Source organism: Lissotriton helveticus, chromosome 10, assembly GCF_964261635.1.
Source record: "Lissotriton helveticus chromosome 10, aLisHel1.1, whole genome shotgun sequence".
NCBI classification, from domain to species: Eukaryota; Metazoa; Chordata; class Amphibia; order Caudata; family Salamandridae; genus Lissotriton; species Lissotriton helveticus.
Genome location: NC_136071.1, coordinates 849,937,772 through 849,963,287, shown reverse-complemented (window position 1 = coordinate 849,963,287; position 25,516 = coordinate 849,937,772). Strand labels below are relative to the sequence as shown.

General features: G+C 45.7%; 1 protein-coding gene across 1 annotated transcript in view; it reads left to right on the top strand.

Moving 5' to 3' along the window:
* The window catches only part of HNRNPA2B1 (heterogeneous nuclear ribonucleoprotein A2/B1), a 174,505-nt gene that overhangs the window by 9,351 nt on the left and 139,638 nt on the right, over positions 1-25,516 (top strand). The window contains exons 3-6 of the mRNA XM_078663462.1: positions 7,499-7,645; positions 9,252-9,462; positions 9,871-9,972; positions 22,629-22,712. Coding sequence (XP_078519588.1) covers positions 7,499-7,645; positions 9,252-9,462; positions 9,871-9,972; positions 22,629-22,712 — 544 coding nt within the window. The remainder of the gene's footprint in view (positions 1-7,498; positions 7,646-9,251; positions 9,463-9,870; positions 9,973-22,628; positions 22,713-25,516) is intronic.

Here is a 25,516-nt window from a genome sequence, read left to right as displayed (position 1 = left end):
AATGATCAGAAAAAAATAGGTATACTAGAAGGGTTAAAAAACCTTTTTTCTCAATGAGCACAAATATAAAAATTGTGACCATGAATGTATGCGGACTGAACGATAGAACAAAAAGGCAGCGGGTAGGTTTATTACTGAAAAACACCGGGGCAGATTTTTTTTGTCTACAAGAAACACACGTGGAAGGGAATAGATCTTTTTTGTTGGAACAGATGGGTTTTAGGGTGTTAGCCAACTCTAAACAGGGGGCTAGAATTAGAGGGGTTGCTATATTGACAAAACATTTAAATATAAGAACAAGGAAGAAATTTGAGGATCAGTGGGGGAGATGTGCTTTGATTGAGTGTTTCATAGGGGAGGTATGGGTCACTATAGGTTCTATATATGGGTCCACAGAGGATGATCCAGAGGTGTTTGATTTCTTAGATATCGAATTACCAACATGGGCGCCAAAGGTTATCTTGGCAGGAGATTTTAACATTGATGGGGCCAGAGGGTTGGGATTAGACTCCATGGGACAATACTACGGGAGGAAAAAGAGGGTTTGTAGGGCAATAAAGAGTCTAGTTAGGAACAATGCATTGCTGGATATGTGGGGGGCCCAGAAGCCTTTAGAACCGGGTTATACATTCTTTTCGGCTCCACATCGGAAATGCGTTAGATTAGATTACTTTTTTGTTTCTAGGGTACTAGGAACAGCATCGACGATAGATAGGATGCAACGGTTATTGTCGGATCATAATCCCCTAAAGCTAACAATAGAAGGAATTGGGTTTAAGAGGGCGGTAGGATCCTGGACATTTGAAAGGGGACTGCTGAAGGATGATGAGTACATTACACGCATGCATTTATGGATCAAGGAGTTCTGGGAGATCAATAGGGGGAGCACCACCATTGGGAATGATTGGGACACATTTAAGGCGGGGGTAAGAGGTGAGACACTTAGCTATTCTATAGCTAAACAAAGGAAAGAGAAAACAGAGAGCGAACGGTTAAATAATGTCTTGAGATTAGCTGAGGCGAGATTGGAGCAGGCCATAGCAGACCAGCAGCTGTATAACGAGCGTGTATTGGAATTAACTATAGCAAGGGCAGAGGCTCTAGAAGGGGTGGCAATTAAAGCTGCCAGGATATATGACACACAGAGAGAAAGCTGCTATGAATTTAGTGAAAAGATAGGACGTACTCGAGCAGCACGTACAAGACAAAGGATAGCCAAGGGTGAGATGAAGGAAATAAAAGATAATGCGGGGCGGCTGGTCACGGATGAGAGGGGGATAACAGAGGTATTTAGGGAGTTTTATAGTAAACTATATAAAGAAGAGCAAATTTGAGATAAGAGGGAGATTGCGGATTATTTACAAAATATTCCGGGTAAGGTATTGAATAGCGAGGACAGAGATTTCCTGGATGCCGATTTGAGTGATGAGGAGATTAATGAGGCCATACTGGGTTTACCAAAGGGGAAAGCAGCTGGCCCAGACTTGATACCAGGAGAGTTTTATAGGGTATTCCTGCCCTCCATATTTAAGGATCTAGCAAGAACATTTAGAGGGGTGCAGCAAGGGCAGGCAATTCCGGCAAGCTGGGCTGGGGCGGATATTGTAATTATACTTAAAAAGGGGAAGGATGCAACAGAACCAGGGTCGTACCGCCCCATAACACTAATCAACGCAGATACTAAAATATTCTCAAATACAGGCAACCAGATTCGCTAAAATAATAACTCAATTGGTTAGCTCTAATCAACATGGCTTTATACCACAAAGGGGCACCACATTACATATCAGGAAGATGATAACACTTTTTGATGCTCAGGAAGTAGAGGGGAACCCTATGGCAGCCATGTTACTGGATGCCGAAAAGGCCTTTGACAGGGTGGCCTGGGAGTATCTGTGGGCAGTTATGAGAAGGGGGGGAATAGGGGAAGTATTCGTAAGAGTTATACAGTCACTTTATACAAATCCCACTGCTTGTGTCAGGGTAAACTCAGACCGCACTAGTCCTCTGGCTATTACTAGGGGAACGCGGCAAGGATGCCCTTGCTCACCCCTCTTGTTTGCTATGTATATCGACCCCTTGATACGAAGATTTGAGCAGAATGTAAAAATTACTCCACTAACTACCAGGATGGGAGATATTAAAGTTCTAGCATATGCAGATGATATTGCGGTCATCACACCTAGCCCAATAGATGCAATAAGAGAAATAGAACTGGAGGCAGATCGGTTTGGTCGAATAGCAGGGTATGCTCTTAATAAAAGTAAGTCACAAATTATAAAGAACACGTATACAATATGTACAGATGCACGGGTGGTTGGTGAGGGGATGTATTTGGGTATTAAGATCACGGCAGAGCTAGGAAAGTTGGTAGAAATGAACATTGAGCCTATTATTACGAAAGCAAAAAGGGACTTGGATAGGGTAAATAATTTACATATGTCCATATTAGGTAGAGTAAACTACATAAAAATGAATTTGTTGCCGAAATGTTTGTATCTATTTAGAACTATTCCGTTGTTTTTTAGTATGATTTGGTTCAATAAGGTGGAGAACATGGTAAATCGATTTGTGTGGTCTCAGGGAAAGACAAGAAGAGCCCTGAAATATATGTCATTGCCACGGGATAGGGGGGGATGGGCATTACCAGACCTTAAAATGTATTATTGGGCGGCAGCTATGCAACAAATGACCGGTTTGCTAGGAGGAGCTGAGAGGGAAACTGAGTATCCTACAGGGTCGTTAGAGGTGTACGGGATAATTCTCGGTGACGAGACAAACAATGCCCTCCTTAGATATTCGGAGCCAAGTTATATCAAGCGAACTAGGTTTAAGACACTAGAAGCGGCGGACAAAATATGGAAATCGTTTAAGAAAAGTTTTGGCTTAGGAAGGTTTCATGCATACACTAGAATAATAGAGGATCCTACGCTGCCACCTGAAATATTCGCCGACACTATATTTAGGGAATGGGCTCGGTCAGGAATTAAAAATATGGGGGATCTAATAGGTGAATCAGGGATAAGGCAATTCACAGAAATCCAGCAGGAATTTGGGGTCAGCAGTAGGTGTTTTTTTTAAATATCTACAAATAAGAAGCTTCCTAGGTAATAAACGGGGGGGACCGATGGGCTTTAAAGGAAATTCGATTCTGCAGATGATTGAGGGGGCAGAATCTTGTACAATTAAAAGATTATATGCAGAATTTATAGAGCATCGAGGGGATGACATGGAGAGATATGAGACTAAATGGAGGGAAGCCCTAGGAGTATCAGAGGGAGTGTTCTTAAAGTCATTAAAGCTAGGAAGAGAAATTCTTTGCTCAGCTGCGTTGCAGACACAACACTATAAGACGATATACAAATTGTATTATACCCCAGCTAGAATCGCCCAGTGGGGAGGTACACAGGGGATTAGATGCCCAAGGTGCGACAGTACGGAGGCAGATATACTGCACATGTTTGCAGGGTGCCCAAACCTCTCTCCACTGATAGAAAGTATTGAATCATTCTTTGACAAATCATTGGCATTTAAATTGAAGCTGACACCAGAAATAATACTATTAGGAGTAGAAGGGAGTAATCTGCAATATCCAAATGAGGGCTTTATATTTGTGGCTATGGCAGTTCTACGCCTGTGTATAGCAACTACATGGAAAGACAAGACACCACCCCCGTTTCAGCACTGGATGGCTAGGTTACTGTGCATCCATAACCTAGAGAAAGCTATTTACGCCAGAAGGGGGGAAAAGGGTAGAATACTTGGTCTACAGTTGTGGAAGCCTATCGCAGAGTGGAAAATTAGAATGGCTAATGTAGGGGGGTGAACAACCAGAGGGGTTAATTTGTACTCATGACTGTACTCATGTTTCCTGCTTTTCGACTTTTTGGCGGCTTTGTCTCTGTCTTCCTGTTTTTGACGATTTTTCTTGCTCTCGTTTCTTGTTGCCCTCTAGTTTCTTGATTATAGCGCCTTCAAGCTCCTTTCTTTATTAATTTGTGGTCTAATGATCCTATTATATTGAATTAAATCTCATGTTTTTTTTTCTTTTTCTTTTTTTCTTTTTTTCTTTCCCATAAATATGTTTTCCTACAAGATGTATAAGTATATCTATTGTTAAAGGATATTGTCTGGTGCGGGGGGGGGGGGGGGGTTAAAATGTGCTGTAAAAATTGTCAATAAAAATATTTTTAAAAAAAAGGAAATGAGGGGCGGGGCTTAAAGCCCTTTTCTGAAAGTCCTCAGACAATAAATCTCGTCGAGCGACTGCGCATGTGCTCAGCAACGTTAGGCGAGACCTAAAAACCACATGTGTCAACAGTCCGAATAATGTCAGAATGTCCCATTTAGCGGGGGTGGCCTTTTTTTTTTTTCTTCGTTTTTTTTCTTTCCAAATCAGGGGCGATGCTCTGCTGAGTATTGAACATGCACGGCCTACTCCCTAGGCACCCTGTAGTAACGAAAGGCATATTCCATTTGAGGATGAGGGAGAATGCTGACCTTCGGTGATCTATATGTCCCATGGCTTTCCAGCACATCAGCCACCTCAAATACCTCGGCTGTATCTGGATTATGTACCCTGTAACTAAAAGTTATGACAGAGTAAAACATCAGTGCTTCTCAAGACAGAAACGCATGGCTTAACAAAAGGCATAAGATACCAGATATCACTGACAATTTTCTTGCACCAGATACCAATATACGGGCAGTATATCTACCTTCTTCAACCTCAGACAAGTGGGTGCTGGATGTAATTCAGTATGGTCAAACGGAGTTTAATCACCATCCACCGAGCTTGCCATCCAGAATAAAACGTAAACAGAACTTCTTTTAGGCAGATTTCTTACAATGAGTTGTTTGGTACCAAGCACTCATGGTTTCAGTGAAGCCTATGTACTCATGGCTTACTAGTACTTATAATATTTGAGAATTGACTTAAGTATTGTAGGGGCATATCTACTCATGCAGCTATGCCCTCACCTGTGGTATAGTGCACCCTGCCTTGGGGCTGTAAGGCCTGCTAGAGGGTTGACTTACCTATACCATCAGGCAGTGCTGGCTGGCATGGTGCCATGTTGACTTTGTCTTTTTCCTCTCTGGGTATGCAAGCTGCAAGGGCAGTGGCCTGGTCCTAGTTTTGTGGGGGGGGGGGGATACTAGGGGATCCTCTTCTCCTCCCGGTCCCTGGTTACCTAGGGTACCACTTACTAGGGATTTACGGGGGGCAAAATGTACCTCAATCAGAATTTATCTGGCAGCCATTTCGTATACTGTATCTTGTGTGAACACAAGGGTTACACAAGATTCTAAAAAGGTTTATGAAGGAAGTATTCATACCATCTATGTCAATTAAAATTCCCTTTGGGACTCCTCAATAGCATACAGTGGAACTCAAACCTCACTCATATATTAAATTATTGAAAATGCCGAAGAGAAGTATATAAATGTTTTATTCACCAAGTGAATGCAATTTGAAAAATGTTTTCACAATTCCCTATCTAATAAAAAATACTCAGCTAATCTATATAAGGACCAAACCTTTTTTGTGGCACAAATTCTTAAAAAATACTTAATAAAGCACATAAAGGGGATAACTGTTTCACAATTCAACATCATAATCAAAAAGCATTTAATACACAATTAAAAACATATCATATGTAAGTGAACATTTCATAAGAAAGCATCATTAAAAAGAATATATAACATGACAAATAAAAAATGACCAAAGGCAACGCGTTTCATGGTAGTAACTGGTCCAAACCACCTTCTTCAGGCTTTGTTATAAAAATGTGTCCGAGAATCCTAACATCGTAAAGTCGAGTGTAGAATTAATGACAGGGGGGCGTCACTCTCTCTTCTCCTGCTTACCAATAGCAGATTGATCACCAATGCGGGAATCTCACAATGTAAAAACTGACAATTAAAACACTTGTTGGTCACCAAAGTAATCCTATTCAAGTGTCCTGTCCAAAGGAACGTTCAATTAAAATAAAGAGTAGACGCGAGACACCTCCACGGGTTGTCCTTATAAGTTCTTTTTTAGGGCCACCATATATTTTATGTAATCAAAAGACTGCTAGGCGCTTCTTCCCTTTTAGTATTCGACTATTTCTTAGTACTGAAAAAGGGGAATCGGGATATAACCATCTCAATACATGCACATAGCTAAGCCTCTAACAAAAAGCGGACACCCCATACCATCTATGACACTGACCACAGTTTGAGCTTTAACATCAATGTTGGTGGCAGACCTGTTTGAACCAATTCATAAATCAAACATAAAATACTTAACCTGGAAAACTGCTTTTGTCTTGGCCATAACATCTTTGAGGAGAGTTAGTACGGCGAGGAGTCAGATCCATGCCTTTAGGTTTAGGACCATAGAACCTTCCCTGCTGTTCTCTAAGGATAAAACTAAGCAAATAAGAGAATCCAACCAGCCTCTAGTGTCCTTCTCCAGACCTTGTAAAGACTTCCCAGTCTCAAAACCTCGGAATATCAAGATAGGTTGCTAAAACAATAGCTTTTGTCTAGCAAAAGTAGGAAGTCCTCTCGCACACAGTTATAGCTCATTCCACGAGGAGTCTGATGGCAACTTCTTCCATGCTCTAGGCAGGAGTGCCACTAGTAGACATTTGTCAAGTTTAACACAGTGGAACTTGTGCACCACTAGGCCTTAGCGGTAAATTCCGTTCCGTTTGCGGAATTTGCAGAATTGGGGTAATTTCGCGTTCCGCGGAAAACGTGAAATTGCCAAAAATTCCGCAATACGCGGTTTTGTGGAATTTTTTGCTTGCTCGCGCTTTCAAAATGCATGTTCGCGAGATATTGCTCCCCGAGCACGCAAACCGCGTTCGTAAACGGACGGAACAAGCAATTCCGCGTGTTCGCAGAACGTTTTCGTGCTCGCAGAGATTTTTTTTACCATTTCGCTGAGCTTTCCGAAGTGCCTCTACGCAAATTCCGCCCACCCCTACCCACCACACAAGACATTGCTTGGGCGCTGTTCCATACAGGGATGTGTAGCGGTGGACAGCCAGTTTCTAGTCCTCTCTTAAAAGAAGGTGAGCGTGTCCTTTTAATACCACCTTAATCTCCTGGTGTATATAAGCATAATTGCAGGTAAGAAATCACAGCTCGACACCTGGGAATGTAATGGCACTGGAAACCTACAGCTAAGTAACTTCTCGTAATGAAACTTAATCCGGCTCAAGGTACACAGAGACAATGTTTGCCCAGGTTGTATTATCTTATTTACTATAACACCTGTATCCTTCGATGTGAGCCAAGTAGAATAGAATATGAAAATGTGATGTTTTTGTCAAAAAGTCAGTTATTTTGGCCTGTATAGTAAACCAAGGTCCCAGTTTTACGAAAATGTTTATTCACGTACTGTTTCCTTGCTGTGTTGAGATAAAATGCATGGCCATATTTACGGTCTTCTCGTGAATTATATGAAAGCTATTTTAAACCAGACCTACAATAACATGTCTTATAGGTTATGAGAGATCCTGGAAGCAAGCGATCAAGGGGATTTGGCTTTGTTACATTCTCCTCGATGAATGAAGTGGATGCAGCTATGTCTGCCAGGCCTCATTCAATTGATGGAAGGGTAGTGGAGCCGAAAAGAGCAGTAGCAAGAGAGGTAAGCCTGTGCACACCCCATTTAAAAAACGAAATCGTTTTATTGTCTGAGTTTCTTGGAGGTAAGTAGTTATTTGGAGGGAGCGGGTTGGTGGAAATGTTAAAAAGAAAAAGCACCTACAGGGAATTTAATCATTTTCTAAATGTGCTAGTAATTGGTTCATTGTTATTGGGGGCTTCCATTGAATGAGGCATATTTTACCTCGCCTGCCACAAGTCTTGGGTTTGATCTTTAGTCTTCGGTTACATACATGGAATATTCCCCATCATTTAGAGAATCCTTTGGTATTTTAAAATCGGAAACTTGTTTCCACACAACGTCTGTAACTGAGCCCATCGACCGCATTGTTTTGGATTATTCACTTCTCAGCAAGGGAGCAGATTGTCTTCGTGCACCTACAGCAGAGGCTCTCGTTTTTTCGCAGCATATCAAGTGAGTCCTCGGTTTGGGCTCTTCTAAACCGCGTTTTTAACAGCTAACTAAACATTTTGAAGCTCATTCCCCCTCAAATATTCTGCCGATCTCATAACTACTGCTTACTGTGTTAAATTTTTCTGGCTGCTGTTACCTATTTTGGTGGAGACATCCTTATCTCAAATCAGCGCTGCTCTTGCACAATGTAACAAAAATCGGTGTTGCAGCGCCAAGGCTTTGAGAATCTATGAACAAAGTTTCACGGTGGCCTTTCCTAGCACCATGCGGATGAGGGGGACGTCATAGGCAAAAACGTTGACACGCCATTCATAAGACTTTGTCTCCAGTTGCTAGTGCCTGCATGTGAAATACAGGCAATTCTTGTTCTGCAGCGTGGTAAACAGTTCGAGGGTAGACGGGCACTACTTTTAGAAGATGAGTTGCTTTTGACCCTGATGGAGCAAACCAGGTGCCACTGAAGGTATCCACCTGCTCATTCCGTTCTCCTGATTTGGACTCTTGGCAGGTGTGTTCACGTTGGCTCTGACAGGTTGTACAACCTTGAGCTTCCACGTTAGACTTTATTGTACTTTGAGCTAATAGTTGTTCTAATTCGGGTGGCTTGGCAAGAAATGTGTGGAGGCCCATTGTGATGGCATGCCTCTTTAGGATGTTTATGTGGATTGCTTTTTCTTGCTCCGATCACAGACCTCTTACTGATCGTGCATGTGAGCATTCCGACCTTTCCATACAATCATCCGTTGTCGTGATGATTGTGTCTCGTGACATGCAGTAGAAATCGGAGCTGTGGTGTTCTCTACTCGTAGAGTTTGTTGACGTTTTGGTTGTTCCAAATGATTAGACCTTACAACCAAGCAAAACAGTGTTGGACCTGTGGCATTTTAACATGGTCTATTGCTATTTTAATATTACTGGGGATTCTAAGCCTTACTTCTGGGAATGATTGCACCATATTAATTTATAAAAGAAGTCAACCGTGGAGAGCTGGAATTACCGGTAGACAACTAGTTTCTCTGCATGATCTTAAAGTAATTTGCTGAACGTGGCAGAAAAGCTAGCATTGATGGATTTACAATGGGGAATAACTTGCTTATTTGGATTTAGCTTTTGGGAGAAACTCTTTTCTAAGTGTATCTCTGCTTTAAATCTTCTTTACAACTTTTTTCTCTAGGAATCCGGAAAGCCTGGTGCCCATGTAACTGTCAAAAAACTGTTTGTTGGTGGAATTAAAGAAGACACAGATGAACACCACTTAAGGGACTATTTTGAGGAGTATGGCAAAATTGAAAGCATTGAAGTTATTGCTGATAAGCAGTCAGGCAAAAAAAGAGGCTTCGGATTTGTTACTTTCGATGACCATGATCCAGTAGATAAAATTGTTTGTAAGTGATCTTAATCTTGCTGATATTTAGAGGTGCACACTGCATTTTTTGTTAAAGCTGAAGTGTAATAATGGCATGTCATTCTGCAGAAATCTATATCTTGTGCTCCATGGTTCACATTTTCAATGGCATAACTTCTTTGTTAAATGGTGATACCTCGACTCCTTGCGCTTCCTCATTTGCAACTCCCACTTATTCTTCCCATCTGGGTTGGCACAATAAAGTTATGGGTACTCTGTCACACAGAAACTTTACTCCGAGTAGCAACTCAACGGCCCGAAGGGAAATATTCTTGTAGACGTGCCATCTAATGCTGCCTGAATTGTTAGTCAGTCGTCAGCAAGATGTGAACAAGGGGGAACACAGTGCAGATACTTTCTGCTTATTTTACCTCTTTTTGTATTACAGTACAGAAATACCACACCATCAATGGGCATAATGCAGAAGTGCGGAAGGCATTGTCGAGGCAAGAAATGCAGGAAGTGCAAAGTACCAGAAGTGGAAGCAGAGGTATTTGTGTGCTTTTATTTTTTATTTTTTATTTATTTTTTTAAGACACCCTAGCTTACTGAAGAACTTGATGATGAGCATATTTGCAGCGTCTAGTGGGGGGCTACCATAAATGCAAATGTATCCGTTTCTATTTCACAATAAACGTTTGACACAGGCAATGCTATGGACATGGCATGCACCGTGTGTGTACACCATGTGTTGACTAAATCTTAGCTATAACTGAAGTGCTAATTTTTTTCGTAGTATATTGTATTTATGTACACATGTACAATTTTAACCATAACAGGGGGGGTGGCACAAGATCTCCCTCTCTCTGTCAAAGGAAGCTCAAAATTTTTTGAAATGGGCGATAGATCACAAAGTGACTCTGACGGCCATACATCTTCCAGGAGATCAAAACATGACAGCAGACACCCTCAGCAGGCAAAAAACGACCTGTCATGAGTGGGAGCTAAGGACCATCTTTGCCAAGTGGGGGATGCCAACGGTGGATCTGTTTGCCACAGCCCAGAACAAGAAAGGCCAGTTCTTTGCAAGCTGGATTCACCAGAGGGGATCATGGGTGGAATGCGTTTTCCATGGTATGGTCAGGCGTCTTTGTCTACGCCTTTCCGCCGATTCCCCTCCTGCCACGAGTGCTCACGAAGATTAAAAAGGAACCGTGGAGGATGATACTAATAGCCCCTTGGTGGCCCAGGCAGCATTGGTTCACAGAGCTGTTCCTTTTGTCAGAGACCGAGCCAATACGTCTTCAGCCAATACCAGCACTGTTGACTATGGAGAAGGGACAAGTGCGGCATCCAGACCCGACATCACTGCAAATAGCGGCCTGGCTCCTGACTACGGAGAATTTCATAGCTTAAACTTTCCGGCAGAATGCAGAGAAATCCTGGCAAAGGCAAGAGCTGAAAGCACTAATAGGACGTACAGGATGAAATGGAAAAGATTCTGCCTCTGGTGTCAGAAGAACGAATTGCATCCTCTGCGAGCGGAGGCGCATTAAATCATCCCATATTTACTAAGGCTGGCAAAGTCTGGATTAGCCCATGCCTCAATTAAAGTGCATTTGGCGGCGATTTCAAGATACAGGAGAAGGTCCATCTCTGTGGTCAGAAAGAATTGTGAAGCAATTCATTAACCAGTTGTTTTGAGTTTATCCACCCAGTAGGCCCCACCGCCTCTATGGCAATTGAACATTGTTTTATCACAACTGATGAAACTACCATTTGAGCAAATTCACAAAACTGATCTAAAATTCCTATCCTGGAAGGTGGCTCTATTGATAGCTCTAACATCATCCAGAAGGGTTGGAGAAATCCAGCCCCCATTTTCTGCAATTCAGGCAAGACAGATTGGTGCTCAGAACAAATCCAAAGTTAATTCCAAAAGTACCAACGGATTTCCACTTAAATGCGCCATTAATCCTGAAACGATTCTTTCCGCAACCATCTACGGCGGCGGAGAGGACTCTCCACACTCTGGATGTCCAGCGTTGCCTGAAATTTTATTTGCAAAGGACAAGACCTTTCAGAAAATCTACACAATTGTTTGTGGCTTTTAGTGCCCCCAGGAAAGGTTTCCCGTTATCAAAACGGGGAATTGCACGGTGGATCTCAAATGCCATTAAATTTTGTCATCGGGCAGCGGGGAAGCCATTACAAGCACATGTTCGTGCACATTCCACAAGAGCGGTATCAACCTCTACGGCTCTATTTTCATGCGTCTCTATTCAGGACATCTGCAGAGCAGCTACCTGGAGGAGTACGCATACCTTCACCAGGCATAACTGCCTGTATGCACATGCAAGAAGCGATGTAGCAGTGGGACAAGCGGTGCTGAGGAACCTTTACCAATAACGGTTAGCCTCCTTTCTCATCCCTCCATCCTTTGGTTGGTAAGAAAAGCACATTTTATTGTTGTATGATATTGGATATGTCATTTATGGGCGATATGTCTCTGTGTATTTTTATACAGTTACTACTATGTGCAAGTATCTTGTGTTGCCTATTTGTGAAAAGCAGGTGACAAAAAACAAAATGTGCTATATGGTACTGCTCGCTATTCTGATTTAGGTATGTGAATCTATGAAAGCTCCGATACTGGAGTAAGAAAACAAGTTGCTTACCTGTAACTGTAGGTTCGAGGCATGTGGGCTGCTAAATTCATATCTATAGCATAGATCGCCGCCTAGTGTTGGGTCCGGATGATTGCACATTGTTGTCCTGGAAGAGTCTTCGAAGTATCACGAGATAGGTGGCTCCTCCCCTGGACTACAGTGCGCATGGGCATCGACTCCATCCCCAGATTGTTTTTTTCCGCCATTGGGTTCGGATGTGATTTCGACATCTCCGGTTCGGAATCGATATAAAAACTCTTTCTAGGCCAAAAGGCCTTCCTTTACCACGTCGGTATTGTTCGCGTTCGGTCTCGTGTATACTCCAACTCGTTGAGTCGGATATCTGAGGAGTCGGGTGACTCTTCGGTCATCGAGGCCCTGTCGACGCAGCAAGACTTTGCCGATACGACGATGGAACGGGGTCCGTTCAAACACTGCCCCGTGTGTGGTTCTAAGTACCCACACATCGACGTCCATCCTGTGTGCAACAAGTGCCTGTCGCCGGACCACGACGAGGCCAACTGTATGGCTTGTTCGAGATTTAGATCGAAGAAGACGATCAAGCTTCGGCGCGTGGCGCGCCTCGAGGCCCAGCGATCGGCCCCGGCGGACATCTTCGAAGACCCCGAAGCAGACGAGCAAGAGCTTCAACTGCAAATTTCACCAGCATCGGCGGAGGTCGAGGCCGACTACGGAGAAGACGTCGAAGGCCAAGACCTAGCAGAAAACGTCGATGAGGTAGGGGACGACGAAGAAGCCTATGGGGCCATGGAAGATAGCTCGGAGGAAGAGCTATGCCCGTTCGTACTCTTACATTGGCTCAGGTCACGGGATCGCCACACGGCCTTACCCAAGACCTTGCACCTCGATCCACGGCCCATCTACGGACACCTCCGCGGAGCCGCCATTACCTAAATCGAAACCGAAACTAAAAACATCGGTGACGACGAAAACAAAGATGGCCGATACGCCATCGAAACCGAAGATGTCAGCTCCACCATCGACGCCGTCGTCTTCGGAGGCCTCGAAGCCTAAGACGCATGTCGATCAGGCAAAGGTGCCGAAAGTGGTCAGGGAGCCAAGCTCGAAGAAGGTCGTCGAGCAAGGTGATCGAGTCTAAGTCAAAGAAGACTGTCGAACCGACTTCAGCCAAGGCTCACGCACCAACAGGCAAAAGGGCCGTCGAGACGAAGTCGGCAAAGGGCACCGAGCCGAAGTCTGGAGTCCCGACGCAAAAGGCAAAGGCTGCCGACCCGAAGCAGTCGGCGTCGACGCCTGTGGCCGTGGAAGGCGGCCGAAGTGCAGTTGTCGAGGATCCGTCTGCGCCTCCGGCGTCTAAACAGAAGTCATCGACGCTCGGGTCTTCCCCTGGGGGTGGACCGAGGTCATCGGTCGGGTCGACGAAACCATCCGCTTCTTTTACGAAGCAGGTCTCGGACTCCCTCAAACGGATACGGGACAAGGCGTCAACGTCGGAGCCGAAAACGCCCTCGGTGCCACCGCCAATGGTCCCACCGAAGAAGACTTCGATGCCGATTCTCTATACTCTACCACCGAAGGTGGCGCCGAAGGCCTTTGCACCACGATCGGTGCCCAAGGACTCTGAAGGGTTGAAGCAAACTCAACTGAGTGGAGGGTTTGGTCATCGACAACCTTTATTGGAAGAGCAGTCTGAACGTTTCATCGACGCCGACACGGGAACACTCGCGCTCTACAAGAGGAAAATTACATCGCAGCCTTTGGAGTCGTTTGTAATACCTCTAAAACGGAAAAGGCCAGCACCAGAGACACCAGTACTTGTTGAACACATTCCTTCACAACCTAGGAGGAGTCCAACACCTTCACCCACTTGCTCAGATGCAGATGAGGGTGAGCAAGATGAGGAGTACAATTTTCCAGAAAACACAGACCCTGATGAGCAACGGGACTCGTGGATGGACTCTGGTGATCATGGGGACCAGCAAGCTGTCCATGGCCCTCAGGTTTATGGAGTGAAAACTTCTCCCACTGAAGACTCTGCGGCATTCAATGCCTTGATTGAAAGGGCAGCTACAAACCATAAAGTGGAGATGCATGCTGACCCTGTGGAAGTTGACTTTTTATTTGACACTTTCTCTGCTGCCGAAAAAACTGTGAAAACGCTTCCAATGCTCAAAGGGGTCCTCAAGCATGCCACAGACCTTTTCAAGGAACCCACGAGAGCAAGGGTTGTCAACCCCAGAATAGAGAAGAAATACAGGCCGGCACCTGGCGACCCAACTTACATAGGGGGCCAGTTACCTTTGGACTCTTTAGTGGTCTCTAATGCCCGCAAGAGGGCGAACTCCCAGACAACGGGGGAAGCTCCTTCCCCGGACAAAGAGTCAAAAGTGCTGGAGGCATCTGGGAAAAGGGTGGCAGCACAGGCAGCCAACATCTGGCGCATATCAAACACACAAGCTCTGTTGGCCAGATACGATAGGGCACACTATGACACCTTAGAGCAGCTATTGCAACACCTTCCAGACGAGTTTAAAGAGGGAGCTGAGATGCTTATACAGGAGGGCAAGCTCATCTCCAACGCTGCAATTAAATGTACGCTCGACGTTGCAGATACGGCAGCGAGAGCGATTAACACTAGTGTGATGTTGAGGCGTCAAGAATGGCTACGAATCTCAGGGTTCAAGCCAGAGATACAGACTACTATCCTCAACCAGCCCGTTAATCCTGACAGACTATTTGGCCCAGAGGTTGACACCACCCTCGAAAAAATCAAAAAAGATACTGAGACAGCTAAATCCATGGGTGCTCTTCAGTCTCAGCAATTCAGAGGGAACACTTTTCGTCGCTCAGGCAGTAGAGGTGTTAACAGAGGACACTTGGCACAGCAGACGCAATTCAGTAAAAGTGGGGCGCAGTCCTCGTACCCCAAACAGGGTAGAGGAGGTTACCGAGGAAACAGCGCCAATGGCAGAGGCAACAACAGTTCCCGTTCCTCTGCCGCCAACAAACAGTGACTTCCTGTCACTGCCCCCCGACCATCCAACACCTGTCGGGGGGAGACTCCAACAGTTCCTGCCAGTCTGGAAGTCCATCACCACGGACAGGTGGGTAAGGAAACTTATCCAGTTCGGTTATTGTTTGGAGTTAACGTCCACTCCACCCAACATACCCCCAAGACAACGGCCTATGTCAGCAGAGCACTTGCACTTATTGCAGCAGGAGGTTCTTGTGATGCTGCAAAAAGGCGCAATAGAGCTCGTGCCAGTGGAGGAGGAAGGCACAGAGGTGTACTCCCTGTACTTCTTAATCCCCAAAAAGGACGGCTCACTCAGACAGATCCTGGATCTCAGGCCTCTGAACCAGTACATTCTTTCAGAACACTTCCACATGTTGACACTGCAGCAGGTTCTTCCATTGCTAAACCAGGGGGACTTCCTCGCAACCTTGGACCTCAAGGATGCTTATTTTCACATACCACTCCATCCATCCCACAGGAAATACCTCCGGTTCACCGTACAAAACAGGCATTACCAGTTCAAGGTCCTACCCTTCGGGGTGACCACTGCCCCCAGAGTGTTCACCAAGTGTCTGGCGACAGTGGCAGCGCACCTCAGGAGACAGAACATACATGTCTACCCTTACCTAGACGACTGGCTCGTTCAAGCCAAGTCGGCACAGCAGTGCGCCGCAGACATGTCCCACACCATTCACCTCCTTCACGGTCTGGGGTTTTCACTGAACTATTCAAAGTCGCACCTTCAGCCAGCCCATGTGCGGCAGTATTTGGGCGCGACGATAAATACTCTGGCTGCCACAGCTCAGCCAAACCCAGCGAGGATCGACAACATCCAGTCGCTCATCCAGAGGTTCAGACCGCAACACTCTCTCCCAGCGAGAGTGTTCATGCAGTTGATAGGCATGATGGCCTCCTGCATCTTCATAGTCCCGCATGCACAGTTGCATATGCGTCCGCTCCAAGAATGCTTGGCGCATCAGTGGACTCCGGCTCAAGGACAGCTAAAAGACCTAGTGTTGGTGACCGGTCGGGCATACAACTCTCTGCATTGGTGGAATCCACACAACCTTTGCAAGGGCCGACCGTTCCAAGAGCCTGTGCCACAGATTATCCTGACGACGGACGCGTCTCTCCAGGGATGGGGGACTCATGTGCTCCACTACACGGTGCAGTGTCTATGGACGACGCAACAAAAGAGGATGCACATCAACTATCTAGAACTGATGGCAATCTTCATGGCACTCAAATCCTTCAAAGTACATCTGTGCAACAAAGTCGTGTTGATCCGGACGGACAACATGACAGCCATGTGCTACATCCAAAAGCAGGGAGGTACACACTCTCCACAGTTGTCTCATCTGGCTCAGAGCATGTGGAAGTGGGCCATTCAGAGGAACATCTTCCTCATGGCGGAACACCTCCCGGGCAAGGACAATCGGATGGCGGACCTGCTCAGCAGGTACAGCCACCAAATGCACGAGTGGGAGATACATCCATCAGTACTCCACCCGTACTTCCAGCAATGGGGTCATCCAGAGATCGACCTGTTTGCCACAAAGGAAAACGCAAAATGCCAAAGCTTTGCCGCCAGGTTCCCTCACCCACAGTCGCAGGGCAATGCGATATGGATGAACTGGTCCGGCAGATTTGCGTACGCTTTTCCCCCAGCACCTCTCATTCCGCTGGTGGCAAGAAAGCTAAAGCAACACTCGATGACGCTCATCCTGGTTGCTCCAACGTGGGCACGCCAACCATGGTACACCACGTTTCTAGAACTCTCTGTGGTACCGCATCAAAGGCTGCACCTCACACCAAGGCTCTTGACGCAGAACCATGGCGACATTCAGCACCCAGATCCGCAACCGCTCAATCTGGCGATCTGGCTCCTGAGGTCTTAGTTTGGCTACCTTACTTTGCCTCCTGAATGCATGGACATCATCCGGGAGGCAAGAAAGCCCACTACCAGAGCTTGCTATGCGGCAAAATGGAAGCGGTTTGTCATTTACTGTACAGAACACAATATCAACCCGCTAGATGCATCCATTCCTAATATCATCTGCTATTTGTTACATCTTTACAAATGCAATCTAGCATACGCTTCCATTTGGATACACTTATCCGCCATAGCGGCTTATCTCCAGAACAGGCAGCATCTCTCTGTTTTCAGGGTGCCTGCCATTAAAGTATTCCTAGAAGGGCTGAAGCGGGTCATCCCTCCCAGGACCCCACCGGCTCCTGTGTGGAACCTCAATGTGGTCCTCACCAGATTAATGGGTCCCCCGTTTGAGCCTCTACATTCATGTGAGATTCAGTTCTTGACATAGAAAGTGGCTTTTCTCATTGCCATCACGTCTCTCAGACGTGTTAGTGAGCTACAGGCGCCCACAATACAAGAGCCATTTATACAAATTCATTCAAACAGGGTGGTGCTGCGCACTAACCCCAAGTTTCTTCCTAAGGTGGTGTCGCAGTTTCATGTCAATCAAACCATAGAACTGCCCGCGTTCTTTCCAAACCCTGAAACTGGCAGAAAGAATGCTCCACACGCTTGATGTCAAAAGGGCGTTAATGTACTACATTGACAGAACCAAACATTTTAGAAAGACACAACAACTCTTTGTTGCCTTCTCAGCACCGCACAAAGGCAACCCCATTTCCAAAGCAGGAATTGCCAGGTGGATCGTTAAGTGTATTCAGATTTGCTATCAGAAAGCTAAGCGCACTTTAACATTCCCCCCCAGAGCACACTCCACACGCAAGTTGGGGGCCTCCATGGCATTCCTGGGTAATATTCCTTTGGAAGACATTTGTAGAGCGGCCACATGGTCTACACCACATACGTTTACCAAACATTACTGTGTAGATGTGCACTCCAAGCAGCAGGCAGCTGTAGGGCAGGCTGTTCTTAAGACACTATTTCAGACTTCTGCAGCTGGCACAGGCGGCCGCCGTTAATGGGGGGACTGCTATGTATTCTATGCTATAGATATGAATTCAGCAGCCCACATGCCTCGAACTGAATATGCTACTTACCAGTATGCATCTGTTCTTGGCATGTAGGGCTGCTAACATTCATATCGCCCGCCCTCCTCCCCGGCGCCCGTAGCGGCTGCAGACCTTTCTTGCATTCAATCATTAGCATGGACATCACTTACACTATTTCACTCCATCTCTGCCACAATGGCTAAAAACAATCTGGGGATGGAGTCGATGCCCATGCGCACTGTAGTCCAGGGGAGGAGCCACCTATCTCGTGATACTTCGAAGACTCTTCCAGGACAACAATGTGCAATCATCCGGACCCAACACTAGGCGGCGATCTATGCTATAGATATGAATGTTAGCAGCCCTACATGCCAAGAACAGATGCATACTGGTAAGTAGCATATTCATTCTCCAGTATTGGAAGCTTTCATAGATTCACATACGCCCACCCTCCTCCCCTGAGAGGCTCACCTCGGATTTGGCACAAACGGTTTTACAGCACACGTGCCCGAAAATCTGAGGGGCAGAAGGTTCTCTCAGGAGGGTTCTAGAGGGTGAGTGGCTCTGATTGGCTAAGGGAAAAGTTTGGTCCTTTTTTACATAACAAAGGTTATGGGTTGCAAAAGGGAATGGGCCTAAGGCCTTTTTTCAATTAGCTATACTGCTAACCATTGCTTTTTTATATACCGGAGACTCCCGTCTCGACGACGGGGAAATGATTCAGGTATGTGAATCTATGAAAGCTTCCAATACTGGAGAACTACTGTTACAGGTAAGTAACTTGTTTTCTTCTCTGTCATGTCCTTGTAGGACTTGATACAACAAACTAAGAATAGCTTAGGGGAGTCTAAAAGTGGGATATGATACTGCGAGGTGGTGAGCTGTGAGTCCCACTGTAACTTATACATTAGCTGTAAAATCAAACTTTCATAGAAACAACTACCATTTTCTTTGGGAAAATGTCCAAGTCCATCCAGTACCGTTAAAACATATTCAATTTGACTCTCACTGGGACTACAATATGTGACATTTTCTGCCTCATGCTGTGAGGAAGGGATTATTTGTAACTCTGCTTAGAATGCTATTTTTCTGTTTAAAAAATCAATTTAACAGTGCTTCCAGTGTCCAACCGCCTTCTGATGCAGTTTATCGGTAGCTCAGTTGAAACCTACTTTACCTCCGACAGAGGAAATAACGTAATCTTAATTCACACCTTAAGCTTAATTTGTCAAAAAGGGGTGTTTTTTATATATAAAAGATTCACATTCTAAAAGCTCACACATTAGGTGTGCAATGCCAAGCACTTTTGGATTTGCCAGGCATTCTCAGCCAAATGACTGGGCAGCTAACTGCTTTAGGTGGTTTCATAACAGCCATCCCCTGGTGAGCGATCCATCCGTGAGCCGAAGAAAACCCTAGAGCGTGAAGTCTGTCTTTCACTGCGGGATAGATGCTCAAAAAGACTTCTAAAAAGTCTTGTAAGTAGCTGAACAGGCCAAGCAGTGTCTCCTCAAAGGCATCTGTTGTAAAAAAAAGTATAAAATAACTCATCGGTGATAATGGTGACAACCACCCAGTTAACACGGGTTCCTTCGACAGTAGAATTTTACAGTTGCAATGAATTATGTCAGCAAACCAGTCTCTGGACTGGCTATCCCACTGAAACTTCAGGATACTTCTCCCACTAAGTGTCACTTTGTCCTTTTGAAAATCTGCCCATGTCTGCTGCATGTAAAATATCAAGATGATGTAAAGAGAAGAATATGAACAGGAAGGACATCCGGGAGAAAACTGGGACAGTAATAAAGAAGGCTAGGATACTTGCTTATGGTCATCCCATTATGATCAATTGTATGAGGGTTGTTGGAACCTAAATATGTCCGGTCACCTAGGGTAGCCTGGCCTAGGGTAAGGCAAATTCAACAGAGGCACATGTGTAAAGGTTGCAAGCCACCCCACAGTAATTCAATGCAATATCACCCAAAAATGACACTACACCACTGTTTGGAAAAATACGAGCTTGTTTATAAAAATATTCTTTGCTTTCTTGTCTTCAGAAATTACAGCTCAGTACATTACATTTAATCATGAGATTATTAAGTTCCTCAAAGTTGCCAAAACTCTTTCACTATTTGGCTTTCTAACTTTACATCACATTACAGAAGTTCCCAGGGAGCAATGACTGCACTCCTCTAAAAGAATGGTTAACACATTTACTCCCACTCCACCACCGACATCAGGAAGTACTGGCTAACCCTCCACACTTCCCTTATTTAAGGACTTGCTCTTCTGGAGAACTGTCACGAGGCAGGCACTGTACCAATATTTATATAGCCAGTAGGAAACAACAATCTGTGTAGACCCCTATGGAAGTCTTTATGGGCGCTGCACGATTTAGGCTTGATCCTTCGTTTAAATAAATACTAGACCTTGCTTCTCTGCCTTTGTTTTTGTTTACTTAGAGGACAACTTCCCCCTCTCGACCTCCTCCTTACTTGTAGAGAATCTGCTGGGCTGGTGTCTTTGATCGCCGAGGGCAGCTAAGAAAAGGAACCGAATCACACTGTGGCTCACCAGCCTCTGGGGGCTCCTCTGCTCTCCCCTCCCGCTCAAGCCAGCTCCTCCGTGTGGCGCTCAAGCGGGGGAAAGAAGGCACAACAACAAACACGAGCCGCTGCTACACTCCAGGCGCTTCCCTGTCCGGTTCCGCCTCCGCCTTCCTTGAGGGAAGCGGCTCGACCGGGCATGCGTGGGAGAGTAGCGGCTCAGGCCAGAGCCTGCTCGACTTCGCAGGACTACCTCCTCCGGTCCCGCCCACACGCGCCGACTGACGCGCTCAGACAGCAGGGCCGGCGCTGATCAGAGACAGGGAAGGAAAGGGTGATTCTCCTCACTCGATGTCACCGCCACAGTCACTTTACCAGGCGGCCAGTACACTCGGTGACGCCTCGCCAGGCACACAATTTTAGCCCCAATCCAGTCAATCCGACTACTCCTTGACAAGGGGCTACCCCAGGTGTAACGGGGAGTTGGGGGAAGAAAGGTTTGATTAAAATGTCTGATGACTCCTCTTTTGCTCACAGTCCCCTTGGCTACCGATGGAAGTATCCAGGAGTCCCTTTCCTCAAACTCTGCACTAGAGCCTCTTTCCTCACTGGTCAGGGGGCTTCCCACAGGTACAACCTCCCTCACCCACGCCTTTCGCTGGGACCAGATGAGTACAGGTGCCCAGGGTTTTCAGGATCCCCTACAGGCAGGGTCAGGACAACGACTATAAGGGTGGTGAACCAGTAAGGAGCGTCCCTACAATGGGAGGTCAACCCTCTGATGATCCTACCCCAGTCTTATACTCCAGCCTTAACTCCACCAGCTTACACTGCAAGACAAAATGGCTGACCAACATTCCGCCTTTTATAGGCTGACCCTCAGAGGTCCAGAAGGGCCCAGAAGGTTCTGGAATGCCCTACACTATCCTATGGGACAGGTTCCAGGTATGACAGTTGTGACAGTTGGTAGCCACCATTTTATGACTCCAAGGAAATTCCTGTCAGGAAAGGCCTATAGGCCTGAGGTGAAAAACTATGAGGGCGAAAGAGCACCTATCCCCTAGACCAACACCTTGAAAAATCTAGTGGACACAAAAATGAATAAGGGTATGAGGGGCAAAAAGGGAACAAAATAAATAATAAATTGGAGGGACTACGCAAAGGGCCAGACAGGTCTAACAAGGGTTATATTAAAAAAAAAACCACAAAAGTAAGGACGCTGTGGTCTCCATTCGCCTCCTCTAGATTAGGGAGCTCCAGCAGACGAAGTCTTGTTATACAAGGTTCCTCCTTCCTTCAAATTTCTCAGTTGCAGGCAGTCTAGTGATTGAGGATGTCCTGCATTGCTAGTCTCCAGGGCTGAATCGCCAGCCATCAAGAGAACCTGCCTCTGTACCAGCACCTCCTTCTGACTGGCACGCCAGTTGAAGAGGATGGAGAAATTCCCAGATTCTTTCCTGAATAGGATGATTGCATAGCGCTAGTTAGTTCAGAACCACACCCACCCCATGCTGGCTTACTTTTGGGCACCAAGGCTCGAGATACGCAATTGCAGGTCAGAAACTTGTTCTTACTTGGCTGTAATACCCCAGCGTTGGTATCTTTCATACTTCGAAATTAAACACTTCAGGCATATTATCAAGGCGTTAAAATTACCACCTCTTTAGCAGCAAGAAACTGCAGCTAAAGCTGCGATAATGATCTTGATAATATGCCCATGTGAATTCCCATAGAAGCCCATATTCACACCAGAACATGGGCTTCTAAACCAAAGCTAGAGAACAGTAGTATTCAGGGAAGTGCTTTTTTTTGGTGTTAGTAGTGATGTTAGTAGTGATGGAGAGCATTGACAGAATCTGCAAAATATTTTATTAAAACATAAAGCAAGTGTTTTGAAACAAATTCATAGCATATCTACATGATGCTGGGTAAATGAGGCAATCACATGTCTATATGAACAGTGAAAAGATTATGCCACAGGTGTGTAACTTGTTCTTACTTTTTGCAGGCAACCCTGGCTTTGGTGATACACGTGGTGGTGGTGGTGGAAACTTTGGTCAAGGCCCTGTTAGCAACTTTAGAGGTGGCTCTGGTAAGATAAGCACCATTCTGTCTGGTTTTTCATGTGTTTTTCCCCCCAGTTGAAAATTTTGCGGGAACTTATGAGTAACATTTGCCTTTAATGATTTCATCTAGATTCCTCTGTTATACCACTTTCCCAAAGTTCGTAGTTGTTCCAGTGTCAATGTTTGGATGTCTGAATGGGCTTCATGTACTGGAAATGATTTGATGGGTTATGTTTTACTAGTCCCACACTGCTATCTGAAAGTGGCACATCACCCACCAAAGTACTGCTTCCTATGCCACACTAACTTGGAGCAATGGGCAAAACCCCCCAGTCACATTTCACTATCGTCTACAAACACTGACCTACCAACCCAGCTCTACATAACACTATCACAGTAGCTTGAATGCAGCACTGACTACCTCGGTGACAATCTTCTTTCCTGCCACTCTCTTCTTCCATGTAGCAGATATAAGCCAGATTACTTCAACTCCGCTTCCATTCATGATCCATGGTTGAGTGCCTGAAAAGCAATTAAGGGTGTTCAAGGCTGATAATTAAATAGCTTCCATAACTTTTTCCTAAACTAACCAGAACCATGGGACAAAGGATCAGGGAATGAAACAGGCCTTAAAGCCGAGGGAGACTTGTAGACCGGAAGCATATGGGGCTTTGAAATGACTCCGTCAGTGGGGAAATTGTGAGACACCAGGTATCTGAGAGGCAAGAATGTGTCAATTTAGTACAATGAGGATACAGGAAGAGTTCGAACTAAATCCCAAGTAGACCATTCTAAAGACTTGCTGACAGATAGGTCCTTCTAGAGCAGAGTTAATCAATCTGTGCGGTGCGCCCCCCCCCCCTAGGGGGGGCGAGACACCATCCTAGGGGGGTGCGCATTCCACTCTAATTTTACCTTTTATTCCCTGCATTGCAACTCCGGTATGGTTGAAGGGAGGGGGAGGGGAAATCGATGGGGCACGAAGTGCCCAGGCTTTTGTTATGTTAACGTCCCAGGATGGGGTTAATTCGCAGAGCTGAAATGTTTCAGCTGCAGGAAGTCTCCTCTGCTAAAACCGAAAACGAACAGACAGGCCTCCGACTTTCAGTTTAAGCAGTTGAGACATCCTGCCTACCACTGCAGCTGAATCATTTCAGCTTTATACATTAACCCCCTCCTGGGAGGGGTAGCCCCTCCCAGAAAGGAGACAAAGTTTATTTTAAAACTACACAGTCAGGCTTGCAAAATGCCAGCCAGCCATGTGTTTGAACAGACTGCAAAATGCTTGTCTTGACACTAAAAATGGTTATAAATGAAGAAGCATGTTCCCTTTTATTATCAGCCGCCATAGATTATTCAGGTAGCCTTAGAACACAAGTAAAAGTTATTTCTATTAATATTTGCTGATCAAAGTATGCACAGACAAGTACTGACAATACAGCTTTAGGTGCTTATTTTTGTACAACCTGGGACATCAAAATAATGAGCTGGCAACCCTAATCACAAGACTGGGAGTTTGTTGCGGGATCACCAGATTCCTGGTTACTGCCATATTAGCAACAGTTTAACACATTTGAGACCCTACGCTGCTGTAAATAACATTCTGAGTTAGTTCAAGTGTCTGGGAATGCACCTTGCATTCAGACAACTCGCTCCTCATTCTCGCCCTTCACTTTCACGCTCACCCTGCACTCACACTGATCCCCATGCACTCATACCATTCACCCACTTTCCCCTGCACTCAGTGATCACTCTGCACTCACAATGCACTTGCGCTGTTCACCCTGTACCTCACTCTGCAATCACACGAGCACACTACTCAACCTGCGCTCATGTGACACTTCACTCACCTGTCCCCCTCATTGCTCAATCTGCAATCTCACTCAAATAAATCCACAACTAACCATACATTCATTCGTCCCACTCAGCACTTATATCTGCACCCAAATTCATATGGTCACCTCACTCACCCTACAGTCACTCCTCTTACCCTACTCGCAAACTGACACATGGCTCACCGTGCACTCGCATGAGCACTCCTGCCACCCACACAGCGGGTTAATATACCTGCTCCATAGAATGTGTACCATGCAAATCAGAGAACTGAGTGTGAGTAAACGATGAGTAGCACTATAAAAAAATGTAGAGAGATGAGGTGCATCGTTGGTGAGTGGTAGTGAGGGAATTCATGGAGAAGGAGGAAATATGGGAGGGGGTCGCCAAAAAAGACTGTTGCACTGTGTGCAACAAGTGCTTGGGCCAGCCCTGGCTGGGAGTGTTAGCCCCTTGCCAAAGTTCGGGTGTAGTTGCGCCCCAGTATACAAGTATGGGCATGTCGTCCTAAATTACAAAAGGACACATTTACATGCAACGAGGAGAAATGTGTCATTTCTCCTTGTTTTTCGCTCTTTCAATGTGTGCTGAATTCTACAGCATGCATTGAAAGAGGGAAATGCCTGTAGTGATTGCTTAAGTGCAGGAAGGTGCCCCTTCCTGCACAAAAACAATCTCCCCATGACCCATGCATCCTTGCACCATGGTGCAATGATGCCTATGCAAGCGCGTGGCTGCATTTTGTGCGCCAGCGCAGGGGGAAGCACAGAGATGCGCCATATTCTTGTAAATATGTTCCATCCCTGTGCTTTAGAAGTGCTGCAGCGTGGCGCAACCAAAGGGCTTGCGGTGCCACGCTGCAGCACTTCTTGGTAGATCTGCCCCTGGGTGTGGAGCACAACCTGAGGATGGCAGAGTGCTATCTCCGGAGCACAACGAGGAAAACTGTCCAGCTTGTGCTCCGTTCCGATCAAAGAAAACTATCCGGAACCTAAGG